This window comes from Schistocerca nitens, chromosome 9, assembly GCF_023898315.1.
Source record: "Schistocerca nitens isolate TAMUIC-IGC-003100 chromosome 9, iqSchNite1.1, whole genome shotgun sequence".
Classification (NCBI taxonomy): Eukaryota; Metazoa; Arthropoda; class Insecta; order Orthoptera; family Acrididae; genus Schistocerca; species Schistocerca nitens.
In genome coordinates, this window is record NC_064622.1 from 6,261,812 (window position 1) to 6,278,236 (window position 16,425).

Below are 16,425 nucleotides of genomic sequence, written 5' to 3' on the forward strand. Positions count from 1 at the left end.
TAGTGGCTTGCCACATTTTGGCTGTGACCATTCATGCAAGTGGCGGACACGTGATTACTTCTCATCCACACACAGATTGCTATGCAGTAATCACATAGCTGATATATAACATGGCTGGTTTCACATGTAGCTCTGCCTTTTGTTGGGTAGGAGATGCCTGTGACTGGAGTGCAGTAAGCAATGATGAGTGGACATATGGGACAGGTCCTGCACCTGGGTCAACCACAAGGAATGATCTGTGGGATGTAGGATTGGGAGCAGGATTAGAATAGGGATGGACAAGGATATTCTATAGGTCCAGTGGGATGCGGAACACTACTTTGGATGATATGGGAAGTATGGTTGAATTGAGGTTTTGGGTTGAAGGTGAGGGCTTCAGAAATTATTGAGACTTCACAGAGATCAAACTTTTGGCAGAAATCTGTAGTAAAATACTTCACACAATTTAACTCCCGATGTAACTGTAAAAGAATTCTTCTCAGTAAATTAAAAAGAGAAAGATCCAAAACTAGAAAGAGCAGACTCATTAGCCAAGAAGTCAAAAAATTTATTTAAGAATAGGAAAGATACCAGACTAAGTTAAACAGCAAGTTCAACATGTTGAATAATAAAACTAGTACAGCCATAGATGAAATGGACAGTCATTCAACAAACATACTTGTGGAACATCAAAATATATTGCAGGTAAAAAGATAGCAAAAGAAAAATAAGGTTAGAGTTCTAAGTAGATAATAATAGGACCATGATGGAATAGGCTGCATTAAACAAAACTATTCAAGAATTGTGTCAAGAGAATGCAGAAAGCAACAGTAAAAATGTAGTAAGGGATTAAGTCAAAATATTAAAAGTATGAAAAAACAGAAAATAAACTGCAAGTACACTTCTCAGATTTGGCATGGATAACGTTGTGTAAGTCCCACAACATTTCATCGAAGCAACTGTTCATCACATGTAGATGTTTACAGTAGTTATTGCTGCAAGACATGACTGGTGATTTTCGTGAGGCAGAGCACGTGTACCACCAGTTGCATCTTGCAGCAATAACTACTGTAACCACCCGTAGGTGTTGAATAGTTCTTCAATGAAATATTGTGGGACTTATACAAGTGTTGGAAGTGTCCACAATAAATAAGCCGGGAAAACTTGAAAAAATTATAAAAGAGAAAGCTGTGATGTGTAGACATCATTTTATCATTTAGGTGAATGATGATGCAGTATTTAACAGTAGAGAGAACGTTGTGCCCACATTTGCAGATTGGAAAAAAATTCTGTGGTCCAAGAGGTGAATGAGAAGCGCATTTATCAAATAATGATATTGAAGAAGTAATACTGCTGGAATGTAAAAAGTTACTGGAAGTATGGAGAAAATAAAGGTATCTGGAGACAATGTTCCAATATAAGTAATTACATTCAGTCAAAGAAATATGAAAGAAACTTATGAAATTATTTACAGAATGTCTGCGGAGAAAACAATTCCTGAAACTGAGATAGTGTCTTTATTCTGCTTAACAAGAAATGGAAATGTCGTGTGGCTAGGGCCTCCCGTCGGGTAGACCGTTCGCCTGGTGCAGGTCTTTCGATTTGACGCCACTTCGGCAACCTGCGTGTCGATGGGGATGAAATGATGATGATTAGGACAACACAACACCCAGTCCCTGAGCGGAGAAAATTTCCGACCCAGCCGGGAATTGAACCCGGGCCCTTAGGATTGACAGTCTGTCACGCTGACCACTCAGCTACCGGGGCGGACTACTTAACAAGAAAGAAGGCAGACAAAAAAAAAATTAACACAGACTTTATAGAGAAAACATCACATCTTAATCAGACAAACGAATGAGATGGCTTTAGAAATGGATAAAGCACAATGGACTATTTGCAAGTTGTGAACGATTTAATGGAATGTATAGTGACACTGTATTAGCACTTTTTCTGGAATTCTTAGATTCTGAGAAAGCTTGTGACTTGGCTTCAAAAAATGTATACTAACATTCTGTGAGAAACAAGGTGTTAAATTAACTTATACTAGTATATTGAAAAATTTGTATGTAGTCGGTTTTACAGTCTCTGTTATACCTCATGTTAGTGGTAAATTCAAAATTGAAAGAGTATTCAAGCAAAGAGAGTCTATATCACTAACACTGCAATTATCAGTCCTAAAGGATGTTTTCACTTCCATAACTGGGAAAATTGAGGAATATATGTTCATGGAATATCTGAAGTACCTTTGTTCAGGGATGGCATTGTATTATTTATGTCTTGTGCAGATAAACTTCAACAATAAATCGTATATCTTAATAGAATAGGTTTTAAACTAGTCCCAAAGGTAATTTTAATAAGACAAAACACTGCACAACTAGTGTACAAAAAATATGGTGATACAAATTAATAAAGAAGTCATAAATGCTATAATGGGGCTTTTCTTTATTTAGAGTCACTGAAGACATAGAAAAGATGAACAGAGAGAGTAACAAACAGAAGAGTGGAACTGACCTGGAGTACTTTTCATAAAGTTTGTCAAAACTAGGCTTGATAATGTGTGTGAAAATGAAAGTTTACAATCATTGTGTATTACTAATTCTGATTGGTGGCACTGAGACATGGATTTTTAATGGGAAAAAAACAGTTACAAACTTGAGGGTTGCTCAGTGATTGGAGGAGAGAGATGCTCATTGGGAGTTACTGGGAGAAACAAGAAAACACGTAGATGCATCAGGGAACAAACAGGAGGGGAGTATGTAATGGTGAATTTAAAGAAAATGGAATGGAGGCTTTCAGGACTTACACATAATTTGATCATAAGTGTCTGGACACCCCTATGTAATGTGGAATTGAATAGTAGATGTCACTAGAGGCAGACCTGCCAGTATAAGAGGTGGTAGGAGGAATGTGCTGTCAGCAGAGTAGGTCGGGCAGGATAGCTCGGTGACTTTGAATGTGGATTAGTTGTTGGGCGTCACCTGAGTAACAAATTCATCAGGGACGTTTCAGCTCTTCTAAAGCTGCCCAAGTCAGCTATTGTGGTGGTTGTGAAGTGGAAATACGAAGGAATCACTACAGCTAAATCGAGGCCAGGGAGACCTCGTGCTGATGGGCATGTACTGTCAAGCATTGCAGAGGGTGGTTGTAAAAAAATGACATGAAATCAGAAGAGGGAATCACTTGTGAGTTCCAAAGTGCTACCAGCAGTCCAGTTAGTACAATGATTTTGTGTATGGAGTTAAAAGAATAGGATACAAAGGTTGAGCAGCTCCTCTTAAGCTACACATTTCTGTAGTCAGTGCTAAGCATTGCATGAGTTGATGTAAAGAGCAATGCCATTGGACAGAGGATGACTGAAAACAAATGATTTGGAGTGACCACCTGCACACCCTGTGGCAATTCCATGGAAAGGTTTTGATTTGATAAATACCTGGAGATTATTACCTGCCATCATGCATAGTACCAGCAGTGAAGTATGGAGGAGGTGGTGGTACGGTATGGGGTGTTAGTCATTTTTAGGGTATGGTGCATAAGAAAATGCTTAATTTGATGTGATAGGAACACATTTTGCAGCATTATGTACTGCTTACAGTAACGGGATGGTTCAGAGGTGATAAGTGTATGTGTATCAGCATGACAGTGCACTCTGTCATAAAACAGTTTCTGTGAGGCAATTTTTTGTGGATAACAACATTCCTTAAATAGATTGGTCTACCCAGAGTCCCTACCTGACACCAGTTAAACTCCTTTGGGATGAGTTGGAACATTGACTTCACTGTGGACCTCAGCGTCCAACATCATTATCTTCTCTGGTTTCGGCTGTTGGAGAAGTATGGACTGCCATCCTTCCAGTGACATTCAGACATTGCGTTGCAGAGCTTGAGCCATCATAAAGGTGAAGAGTGGAGACACACTATACTAATGTCCACTAATAGGTTTCCGGATGCTTTGATTAGATGGTGTATCCACAGAAATGTGTGGTAGAGGACCAAGATAGCTCTTTATTGGATTCCAAAAGATATGAAAGCTCTGAGACTATGACTTAATGGATGGTGGGTAGATGACATTAGAAAACAGACAGGAGCAATTTCAGTGCATTTAACTAGAGACTGTAATGCATTGAAAAATACTCTATGTGGTCAAAAGTATCCGGACAACCCCAAAACATACATTTTTCATATTAGGTGCATTGTGCTGCCATCTAGTGCCAGGTACTCCATATCAGCGACCTCAGTAGTCATTAGACATTGTGAGAGAGCAGAATGGGGTGCTCCACAGAACTCACGGACTTTGAACGTGGTCAGGTGATTGGGTCTCACTTGTGTCATATGTCTGTACGCGAGATTTCCACACTCCTAAACACCCCTAGGGACACATACAGCACAAAAACATACAGACCAGTCTCATCTGTTGACTGACAGAGACCGCCGACAGTTGAAGAGGGTCGTAATGTGTAATAGGGAGACATCTATCCAGACTATCACAAAGGAATTCCAAACTGCATCAGGATCCTCTGCAGGCACTATGACAGTTATGCGGAGGTGAGAAAACTTGGCTTTCATGGTCAAGTAGCTGCTCATAAGCCACACATCATGCTGGCAAATGCCAAACGGTGCTTTTCTTGGTGTAAGGAATGTAAACATTGGATGATTGAACAGTGGAAAAACGTAGTGTGGCATGGCGAATCACGGTACATAATGTGGCGATCTGATGGCAGGGTGTGGGTATGGCAAATGCCCAGTGAACTACATCTGCCAGTGTGTGTAGTGCCAACAGTAAAGTTCGGAGGTAGTGGTGTTATGGTGTGGTTGTGTTTTCCATGGAGGGGGCTTGCACTCCTTGTCATTTTGCGTGGTACTATCACAGCACAGGCCTACAATGATGTTTTAAGCACCTTCTTGCTTCCCATTGTTGAAGAGTAATTTGGTAATGGCGATTGCATCTTTCAACATGGTTGTGCACCGGTTCATAATGCACGGCCTGTGGCGGAGTGTTTACACAACAATAACCACTGACTGGCCTGATCTGACCTGAATCCTATAGGACACCTTTGGGATGTTTTGGAAAGCCGACTTCGTGCCAGGCCTCACCGATCGACATCAATACCTCTCCTCAGTGCAGCAGTCAATGAAGAATGGGCTGCCATTCCCCAAGAAACCTTTGAGCATCTGATTGAATGTAAGCCTGCAAGAGTGGAAGCTGTCATCAAGGCTAAGGGTGGTCGAACACCGTATTGAATTCCAGCATTACCGGTGGAGGGTGCCACGAACTTGTAAGTCATTTTCAGCCAGGTCTCCGGATACTTTTGATCACATAGTGTATAGGGAGGTCTTGTTCCTGCAGATGGCTTAGAATGACTAATAATGAACACACATTTTATTGCACATAACATTAGAGTAGAAGCATTCACTGTTATTTTTATTAGTTTTTTAATATATATGTTATTTGGTGGGGTGTAATTTTTTGAGTAAATTTCATATAACAGTACTTAAATAAACAGTCCCATACTCACGATATGAGGGGCTGAGCAGATGTAGGAAACCTGTCACTGCCACTCAGGGAAAACCCTTAGTGGAGGTGGTGTGCATTGCCTTCCTCCAACCTGTTACAAAGTGTCAAGCATGTATCCGTGTCTTGTGGATGACTGTGATGAGTATTTGTACAGTGTAGTGTTGGGTTTGTGTCGTGATGGATGAAAGGAAGGGAGAGGGTCGAACCCAGTGCAAGCACGTAGCCTACTCCTCATGGATAGCACAAAGGGGGCCGCTACACTCTTACTTCTCCGTAAGGTGGATGGATTATTGTCAACAGTGTCACATGCCCTCACTTCATGAGACACTGCAGAAAGGTTTGAAATTTAATCCAAGACATTGGCACAAAGACTGGCAATCGGGAAATTTGCACCATCACCTATCCTCCCCTTGCCGGCCAAATACTGTGCAAGTGGAAATTTCATCCGACACAAAGAATTGAACTGGCTTACCTCAGAGTCAAGGACCACTACACAAATGTGCATTAACAGCCTCAGCTATGGATGCGGATAAATTTCATATTCATTGTATTTTATTTTTTTGCTCTTAGTGCACTGTGTATGCTTTCTCCACGTAACTATTTTTGTAATACAAAATTTTATGTTTATTCATAAATAATTTCTGACAGATATGACAGCATTAAATAACATGTAATTTGGTATTTTAACTGAAGCCTGAACTGTTTCAGGCATTCTTATATTTCTGGCCTTATCAATAACGGCATGCTATAGCAACACTGTTCTAAGGAGAGAAATTGGGAAACAATCTCGCCGTAGCCTTGGCACTCTTGGTCTCGTTGTAACAAACTTACTTGTTTGTATCCTTGGATTGTATTATTTCTTTGAGGACCAAAAGCTCTATCTCAGGTATGTATTCTTCTCAATTGATTAATAGTTATGTTGTAATGCTACCCACTTGGCAAGAGACTGGGAAGTTAGTTACATTTGATAAGATTTGTGCAAGGTATTTTCTAAGAGTAGGAATGAAAAGCTATCACTTGGCCCAACAAAGTATGCAAGGTTTCGTGTAGCACTTTATTGCTGTCTCCTTTTGTGCCTACAACTAGACCAAATTGCCAATTGCAGTATTCTTCTGTTTCACTGTTATCATTTCTTGTTATTTCCTGCGGCACTATACTTAACTGTTTCAAAATATGAACTTTTTAATATTTTTCTGGAGACGAGTCAGCCATAAATACAATTAAGTCTTCAATATTTCTGTACACAGCTATTGATTTTTGTATAATATTACAAAGAAACAGAATGGCTGCACAGTACTTACCTCCAGAAGGTGAAACTCCCAAGTACTGCCAACAGGAACATTTAAACTGGAAAGGAAAAAAGTGAAACCTCGAAAACTGAAATATCCTCTTCCCAGTAAGGAGATACAGGTCACTCAGACCTCAGTCTGATAAGGATCCACTTGTTTTGAAGACAAGGGGAGACTCAGAGGAAGGGGAAACATCCGAGTAGGAGGTCAATGATAGATTCATGTATTAATTTACGTATAATAAGGAAAAGGCCACCACTTACCTTTAGCAGACTGGTGCACGGAAAACTGTGATCACAATAGCTATTGAGCTCTTCCTCTTTTTTCTAGTAAAAGTGCACAAATTCACACGCAGGCATCCAAATACACTCACTCTTGCAGTCACAAAGAGACTGACTGGGGATTCCGCCTCCATGACCTCTGTGTCAACAAGATGTTAAACCCTGATCTTCCTTTGTTATTATTGATTGTAGATTATTGAGAGCAGTTGTCTGGACAGATGGAAGTTGGAAGGGGGGGCGGAAGGACACATGACGCAAGGAGGGGGTGGTAGGACATTGGGAGGCAGGTCTTACACCAGGTAACTCAGCTGCTGCACAACAAGACAAAAGTACGAGGGCAGTTCAATAAGTAATGCAACACATTTTTTTTCTCGGCCAATTTTGGTTGAAAAAACCGGAAATTTCTTGTGGAATATTTTCAAACATTCCCGCTTCGTCTCGTATAGTCTCATTGACTTCCGACAGGTGGCAGCGCTGTACGGAGCTGTTAAAATGGCGTCTGTAACGGACGTGCGTTGCAAACAATGGGCAGTGATCGAGTTTCTTTTGGCGGAAAACCAGGGCATCTCAGATATTCATAGGCGCTTGCAGAATGTCTACGGTGATCTGGCAGTGGACAAAAGCACGGTGAGTCGTTGGGCAAAGCGTGTGTCATCATTGCCGCAAGGTCAAGCAAGACTGTCTGATCTCCCGCGTGCGGGCCGGCCGTGCACAGCTGTGACTCCTGCAATGGCGGAGCGTGCGAACACACTCGTTCGAGATGTTCGACGGATCACCATCAAACAACTCAGTGCTCAACTTGACATCTCTGTTGGTAGTGCTGTCACAATTGTTCACCAGTTGGGATATTCAAAGGTTTGTTCCCGCTGGGTCCCTCGTTGTCTAACCGAACACCATAAAGAGCAAAGGAGAACCATCTGTGCGGAATTGCTTGCTCGTCATGTGGCTGAGGGTGACAATTTCTTGTCAAAGATTGTTACAGGCGATGAAACATGGGTTCATCACTTCGAACCTGAAACAAAACGGCAATCAATGGAGTGGCGCCACACCCACTCCCCTACCAAGAAAAAGCTTAAAGCCATACCCTCAGCCGGCAAAGTCATGGTTACAGTTACGCTGAAGGGGTTATTCTGTTCGATGTCCTTCCCCATGGTCAAACGATCAACTCTGAAGTGTATTGTGCTACTCTTCAGAAATTGAAGAAACGACTTCAGCGTGTTCGTAGGCACAAAAATCTGAACGAACTTCTCCTTCTTCATGACAACGCAAGACCTCACACAAGTCTTCGCACCCGAGAGGAGCTCACAAAACTTCAGTGGACTGTTCTTCCTCATGCACCCTACAGCCCCGATCTCACACTGTCGGATTTCCATATGTTTGGCCCAATGAAGGACGCAATCCGTGGGAGGCACTACGCGGATGATGAAGAAGTTATTGATGCAGTACGACGTTGGCTCCGACATCCACCAGTGGAATTGTACCGTGCAGGCATACAGGCCCTCATTTCAAGGTGGCGTAAGGCCGTAGCATTGAATGGAGATTACATTGAAAAATAGTGTTGTGTAGCTAAAAGATTGGGGAATAACCTGGTGTATTTCAATGCTGAATAAAACAACCCCTGTTTCAGAAAAAAAATGTGTTGCATTACTTATTGAACTGCCCTCGTAATTCAGAGGTTAGAACATGTAAGACAGAGAGTGGGAGAAAGGGAGGGAGGGGAGGAAAGTAATGTGGAGATGAAGAATGTGTGTGTGTGTGTGTGTGTGTGTGTGTGTGTGTGAGAGAGAGAGAGAGAGGGGGGGGGGGGAGAAAAAGCAGTACATGATGTGGATGGCAAAGGAGTGCTGTGAACAGACAAGAGAAGGGGAAAAGGTAAGGTGAGGCTATGGGAGACAGGTTGCAGAAGTTTGGGCCATGGGGCTGCAAGAGTGCAGAATATCCCACGTGCGTAGTTCAAAGAAAGTTGTGCTGGAAGGCAGTATCCAAATTGCCTGCACAGTGATGCAGCAGTTGAAGTCATTTGCATTGTGGCGTGTAGTGTGGGTGGGTGTATGGGACAGGTCTTGCAGCTAGGTCAACCTCAAGGAAAGGCCCATGAGACTGCAGGGTTGAGAGCAGGGTTGGAGTAGGGATGGACAGGGATGTTCTGTAGGTTGGGAGGATGACAGAACACAACTTTGGGTTATGTGGATAGGGTTTTGGACAGGGTAGACCTGAATGAGATTTTCACTCTGCAGCAGAGTGTGCGCTGAAATGAAACTTCCTGGCAGATTAAAACTGTGTGCCGGACCGAGACTCGAACTCAGGACCAATGCCTTTCGTGGGCAAGTGCTCTACCAACTGAGCTACCCAAGCACGACTCACGCCCTGTCCTCACAGCTTTACTTCTGCCAGTACCTCGTCTCCTACCTTCCAAACTTTACAGAAGCTCTCCTGCAAAGTTCTGCAAGGTTCGCAGGCCATAAGTACTCCTCAGTTACATGAAAAAATGGTTGCAGCACGCTTATAAATATATTTATTCATCTATGTCTTTGTTTATAACCAATATATACTATTCATAAGAAATTGGTTCAATATTTACTGTGTTTTGGAAAGCACAGAGACATTAGGCTACTGGCCTACCTTTTGTTCTATTCCTTTGATATATGTTTATTTAGTTTGTTTCTGTATCTAATAATGTGTGTTAGAGTGTGTTTATGGTCCAGCCGTAGGAATATGTATTTAATTTCAAGTTATTTAAATGTAAATCCAGCATTTAGAATGTGTTTCAATATATTTGTGAATGTACGTCAGCTTGGAGACATGGAGGGAGCGCTCTAGCCAATCACAGCGCTCATTACTAAGAGAGATGTAGGACACAGGAAAGTACGGCACAGGACACGCAGAGCGCTGGACGCGACAGTGCGAGGGATGCACTTTCACGAGAGGGACTTGGAGAGTGTGGAGCGGCTTGCGCGTGTTCGTGGCAGATAGAAATACTTCGTAGTGCTGACTTGTGCACTTGAGATTTCCGTGGCTTCTGCAGTGAAGACGTAGTGTGCGTTTAGAAGTGAATATCTCACAAGCTATGGTGTTGTTCATAACTAATTACCTGCTGTAGGAATCTATTGTTTCCCTGTTATTCAACTTGTATTTTATTTAATTGCTGGACCATCGGCACCAATAAGTGTTTTGCAGAAATATACAGCATTCTCAAAAGTACTTCTGCTGTCATACTCATTTAAAGTCTTTAAGAAAGTACCTGCAGATTTTTTTTCATTTCAATCTTTCATTTATAAATGTATATGTTTCTTTCATAATTCACAATTGCCGAGTGATAGAAACCTTTGACCATTTGATTCATGTGTGTATTCTTATTGTATACTGTAGACTCAGCAGTATTTGGCCTTTAATGCGGCAACTATGTAACCCAGCCCCCATACAACGAAACAAGCCAAAACTTTTAATATTGCAACTCTGAGTCGGAGGGTACATAGTTGAGGGCCACCATACCACCACCATTTCATTTCCATTTAATTTGAAAGCCTGCATTATGTTTTTGCCTTTCATGTTAGAGCCGCTGTCATAGCCCTGACCCCTCATGTCCTCCAAAAGTATTTTCATTTCTTCTAACTATTTTAAGACTACCTCTGTAAGCCTCAAACCAGACATATCTCGTACACGTACAAATCCAAGAAAATGTTTAATAATATTTACATCACTCGTGTCAAGGTCGGTAGAAGTCACATTCACAAAATGCACTATCATTGTCGTTTGCTCAACACCCGAAATATCTGGTGTACAGTCCAAAATCAAAGTATAATATTTAGCAGATCTCAATTGAGACAATATTTTGTTTTTAATTTTTTGATGGAGAAAGTGAATTATTTCACTTTGTATGTTTTTAGCCAGATAATGATGAGACTTATTTTCACCATGTGTTGTCCTCCTCATATATTCACCAGAACTGAATCAAATTTACCAAATTATTCACCCAGTTTTAAGAAATTCCCATCTTTGCGAGTGAACAGTTTGTCAGAAGTTCCTCTTAAGGGAAGAGACTGCCTAGCCAAAAACTGGATAATTGTTATAAGGCGTTTGATTACTTCTTTCCAATGCTGGGTTTCTGCATTTAATATCTGCCAGGATTCTGGCATCGACAGTATTGCCAGATTTTAATCTTCTGGCGAGGTCCACTCACTTTTGGTGCAATTTTAAGGGCACTTGCGACCTACTGTGGCTAGCTAATGTCTCAGAAATGTGCTGTCAGTCACCTGAAGTCAATAATATTTTAATGTTACTTATAAGAAGTCACATAACAGTCGTTGAGTGCACCCACTTTCCGAATGGAAGGTAACCTGATGAATATTTTAATGTTTGAAAAGAGTTTACAATTGTAACAAAAAACAACATTTGCACTTTTTGAATAAACTAACAATTTCCTCTGTAGAATTTCACCATTGCACAAACTGTGACTGTAATTTTTAGAGTAAAGCAATGATTAGAATCATCCTTAGAGCAGCATTCAAATTCTGTTATGTATTCCGGAGGCCCTGTTTCGACTAATTTGTTCTAACAAAATCATCTATTTTGTCAGGCCATTTTGCGGGTCTGAATCAACTAATCACTGACAGTTTGAGTATCAGGCAAGGACCTGCTAGAATCAGCTGGAACAGTTTCACATTCATCAGAGAGGTTGCATACAATGTCATGTTTACCGTGCGACATTGAAGGTACATCTTCATCCACTGAAGGCTTACCCTGATTGACGTCTATATCTGCATTTGTGCTTGGATCATTCTGATCAAAATCTTCTTTAGCTTGGAAAAATTTATCTAATGAAAATTTTAATTTTTTGTGTACATTTTCTCTGCATGCAACAATATTAGAGAAGGAAAGTTGCTACTCACCATATACTCGAGATGCTGAGTTGCGATTGGCACAACAAAAAGATTCACACAATTATAGTTTTCGGCCCTTAAGGCCTTTGTCATCAGTAGACACACAAACACGCGCACACACACACACACACACACACACACACAAATGCAGACGCAACTTGCACACATGTCTGTCTGCAGTCTCAGACAACTGAAAACTTTTTGCTCATCCTTTCCTATACTGGCTGCCTGAAAGGCGCTTCCAGTTGTCAGACATTGCAACAGTTTATAACATTCGCAGTAACTTACAGCCTAATGAAAACGCACCATGTCACACTGAGAAAGTGTTTCACACAAAACTTATGTTGGCACTGATAACTGAATGTATTGCACACGCAAAGAAAGTTGACACTCGGTGCAGTGGCTGATGGGAGCAGCCGTAAAGGCATGTACCATTTACAGTCACTCCCATCATGCACCACGCCGAGTGTCAAATTTGTTTGCGCGAATATTATAATTATCAGCTTTTAACACAATCATTATTGTTTTTACTGAACAGCCTCCAAAAGGAATAATACGGCCAGTGATAGAACTGTCTTTACCTGCATTGTTGTTGTTCAAAGTTAATTGACGAAAGTAAATTGTGTCTGGCAAATAAAACATGTTTCTAATAATTGCACTACATACAGACCTATATTGGCACCACAATCTAAAATTCGACCACTATATCAAACACTTAACTCGCTACTTAGCTATTAACAATCAAGGCAAGCGACCATTGTTGCTATATAATGAAACTGCAAACTGAGAGTGGCGTATCCACTGTGCACTGGTGCCAACTCTCAAAAATATTTGCCCTGTAAACCCAAATCAAAACATCCCTAAGACTCGGTATTTTCATCTAAAACCTCTAGAAGAAAATATCCATATTTTGCTATTGATTTTTACTTATTTATTTGCAAATTATTCAACATTTCAAACATAATTTCAGCTTTTTATGAAGCATTCAAAGTTTTAATGCTAATGTCAAACAAACTTATCATTTTGATGATATGAATATAATAGAGGGAAACATTCCACATGGGAAAAATATATCTAAAAACAAAGATGATGTGACTTACCAAACAAAAGCGTTGGTATGTTGATGGACACACAAATAAACACAAACACACACACAAAATTTGAGCTTTCGCAACCCACGGTTGCTTCATCAGGAAAGAGGGAAGGAGAGGGAAACACGAAAGGATGTGGGTTTTAAGGGAGAGAGTAAGGAGTCATTCCAATCCCGGGAGCGGAAAGACTTACCTTAGGGGTAACCAAACAGCCCTCATCAAAGATTTACTGTCCTACACTTGTACCCTCTGCTGGAAATATCACTTTGCCACGAAGAAAAATAATCCTAAATCCTACTCCTAATGATCCAACTCCCCAAGACAATATCCAAATTGAACCCTGCCTGGAACAGTTCCGTCCTCCGTCACAGCGGGACCCACCTCCTCTTCCTCAAAATCACCCTCTCCAAACCTTCCAGGAAATTCTCACTTCCAGCCTTGCCTCTCAATCATTCTTGAAAAACCTTAATTCTACTCCCAACATCACCACTGCTGAAGCCCAGGCTATCCGTGATCTGAAGGCTGACTGATCCATCGTCATTCTTCCGGCAGACAAGGGTTCCACGACCGTGGTACTTGATCGTCAGGAGTATGTGGCTGAGGGACTGCGTCAGCTTTCAGACAACACTACATACAAAGTTTGCCAAGGTAATCCCATTCCTGATGTCCAGGTGGAGCTTCAAGGAATCCTCAGAACCTTAGGCCCCCTACAAAACCTTTCACCTGACTCCATCAACCTCCTGACCCCACCGACACCCCGCACCCCTACCTTCTTCCTAAAATTCACAAACCCAATCATCCCGGCCGCCCCATTGTAGCTGGTTACCAAGCCCCTACAGAACGTATCTCTGCCTACGTAGATCAACACCTTCAACCCATTACATGCAGTCTCCCATCCTTCATCAAAGACACCAACCACTTTCTCGAACGCCTGGAATCCTTACCCAATCTGTTACCCCCGGAAACCATCCTTGTAACCATTGATGCCACTTCCTTATACACAAATATTCCGTACATCCAGGGTCTTGCTGCGATGGCATTGATGCCGCTTCTTTATACACAAATATTCCGCACATCCAGGGCCTTGCTGCGATGGAGCACTTCCCTTCACGCCGATCACCTGCCACCCTACCTAAAACCTCTTTCCTCATTACCTTAGCCAGCTTCATCCTGACCCACAACATCTTCACTTTCGAAGACCAGACATACCAACAATTAAAGGGAACAGCCATGGGTACCAGGATGGCCCCCTCATACGCCAACCTATTTATGGGTCGCTTAGAGGAAGCCTTCTTGGTTACCCAGGCCTGCCAACCCAAAGTTTGGTACAGATTTATTGATGACATCTTCATGATCTGGACTTACAGTGAAGAAGAACTCCAGAATTTCCTCTCCAACCTCAACTCCTTTGGTTCTTTGACGTTGACCTCCATCTGTCCAACGGCCAGCTTCACACATCCGTCCACATCAAACCCACCAACAAGCAACAGTACCTCCATTATGACAGCTGCCACCCATTCCATATCAAACGGTCCCTTCCCTACAGCCTAGGTCTTTGTGGCAAACGAATCTGCTCCAGTCCGGAATCCCTGAACCATTACACCAACAAGCTGAAAACAGCTTTCGCATCCCGCAACTACCCTCCCGACCTGGTACAGAAGCAAATAACCAGAGCCACTTCCTTATCCCCTCAAACCCAGAATCTCCCACAGAAGAACCCCAAAAGTGCCCCATTTGTGACAGGATACTTTCCAGGACTGGATCAGACTCTGAATGTGGCTCTCCAGCAGGGATAGGACTTCCTCAAATCCTGCCCTGAAATGAGATCCATCCTTCATGAAATCCTCCCCACTCCACCAAGAGTGTCTTTCCGCCGTCCACCTAACCTTCGTAACCTCTTGGTTCATCCCTATGAAATCCCCAAACCACCTTCCCTACCCTCTGGCTCCTACCCTTGTAACTGCCCCCGGTGTAAAACCTGTCCCATGCACCCTCCCACCACCACCGACTCCAGTCCTGTAACCCGGAAGATGTACACGATCAAAGGCAGAGCCACGTGTGAAAGCACCCACGTGATGTACCAACTGACCTGCCTACACTGTGAAGCATTCTATGTGGGAATGACCAGCAACAAACTGTCCATTCGTATGAATGGACACAGGCAGACAGTGTTTGTTGGTAATGAGGATCACCCTGTGGCTAAACATGCCTTGGTGCATGGCCAGCACATCTTGGCACAGTGTTACTCCATTTGGGTTATCTGGATACTTCCCACTAACACCAACCTATCAGAACTCCGGAGATGGGAACTTGCCCTTTAGTATATCCTCTCTTCCCGTTACCCACCAGGCCTCAACCTCCGCTAATTTCAAGTTGCCGCCGCTCATACCTCACCTGTCATTCAACAACATCTTTGCCTCTGTACTTCTGCCTCGACTGACATCTCTGCCCAAACTCTTTGCCTTTACAAATGTCTGCTTGTGTCTGTATATGTGCGGATGGATATGTGTGTGTGCGCAAATGTATATCTGTCCTTTTCCCCCTAAGGTAAGTCTTTCCGCTCCCGGGATTGGAATGACTCCTTACATTCTCCCTTAAAACCCACATCCTTTCGTCTTTCCCTCTCCTCCCTCTTTCCTGATGAAGCAACCGTGAGTTGCGAAAGCTTGAATTTTGTGTGTGTGTGTGTGTGTGTTTGTGTTTATTTGTGTGTCTATCCACATACCAACGCTTTCGTTTGGTAAGTCACATCATCTTTGTTTTTAGATAAACTTATCATTTTGAATGAATCGTTGAAAATGAAGAACTCCAGAGTGAACGTATTGTCATGTTTATAATTGCTTCATGTCATAAACAGATTTGTGGAAAATTGATAAAAATACTGTTAAGTAACTAAATAGTAGCCAAATAGTTAATACTTCAAGTCCGTTTTTTTAATATGCAACCCGGCTTCACCTACTTCACGGTACTGTTATGGGAACAAGACAACTAGTGGTGTTCTACGTGTGATGTATGAAATGTCTTTTTGAGAAAGAGTAATAGAACATGATATGATTATACACACATTTTTTTGAAATTTTATATATGCATAAAACACAGTGTATATATCGGTGTTTTCAGCAATAAATATTTCCAATTTTTGTGGGAGTCAACATTTCTTTCGTAAATTGGAGCACACTGTTTCTGTACCACAGATAATTTTCAAAAAGACCTTTGATTTTATGAATAATTTGTATTTACAACTTATTCTCACATTTCATTATTTATGTGTTGTGAATTTGCTGTCTCCAAAAATCTGCCGCTCTTGGCAATGGCACGGTTCACTCCTCACCCCACCCACCTAGAGCTGGCCCTGTGTGATGTGTGAAGGCAGGTACTGTAGAGGAGAAGAAAG

General features: G+C 42.0%; 1 protein-coding gene across 1 annotated transcript in view; it reads left to right on the top strand.

Moving 5' to 3' along the window:
• LOC126202947 (RING finger and transmembrane domain-containing protein 2) overlaps positions 1–16,425 on the top strand; it is an 88,297-nt gene that overhangs the window by 44,506 nt on the left and 27,366 nt on the right. Inside the window, exon 4 of the mRNA XM_049937049.1 lies at positions 6,199–6,376. Within this exon, the coding sequence (XP_049793006.1) occupies positions 6,199–6,376 (178 nt within the window). The remainder of the gene's footprint in view (positions 1–6,198; positions 6,377–16,425) is intronic.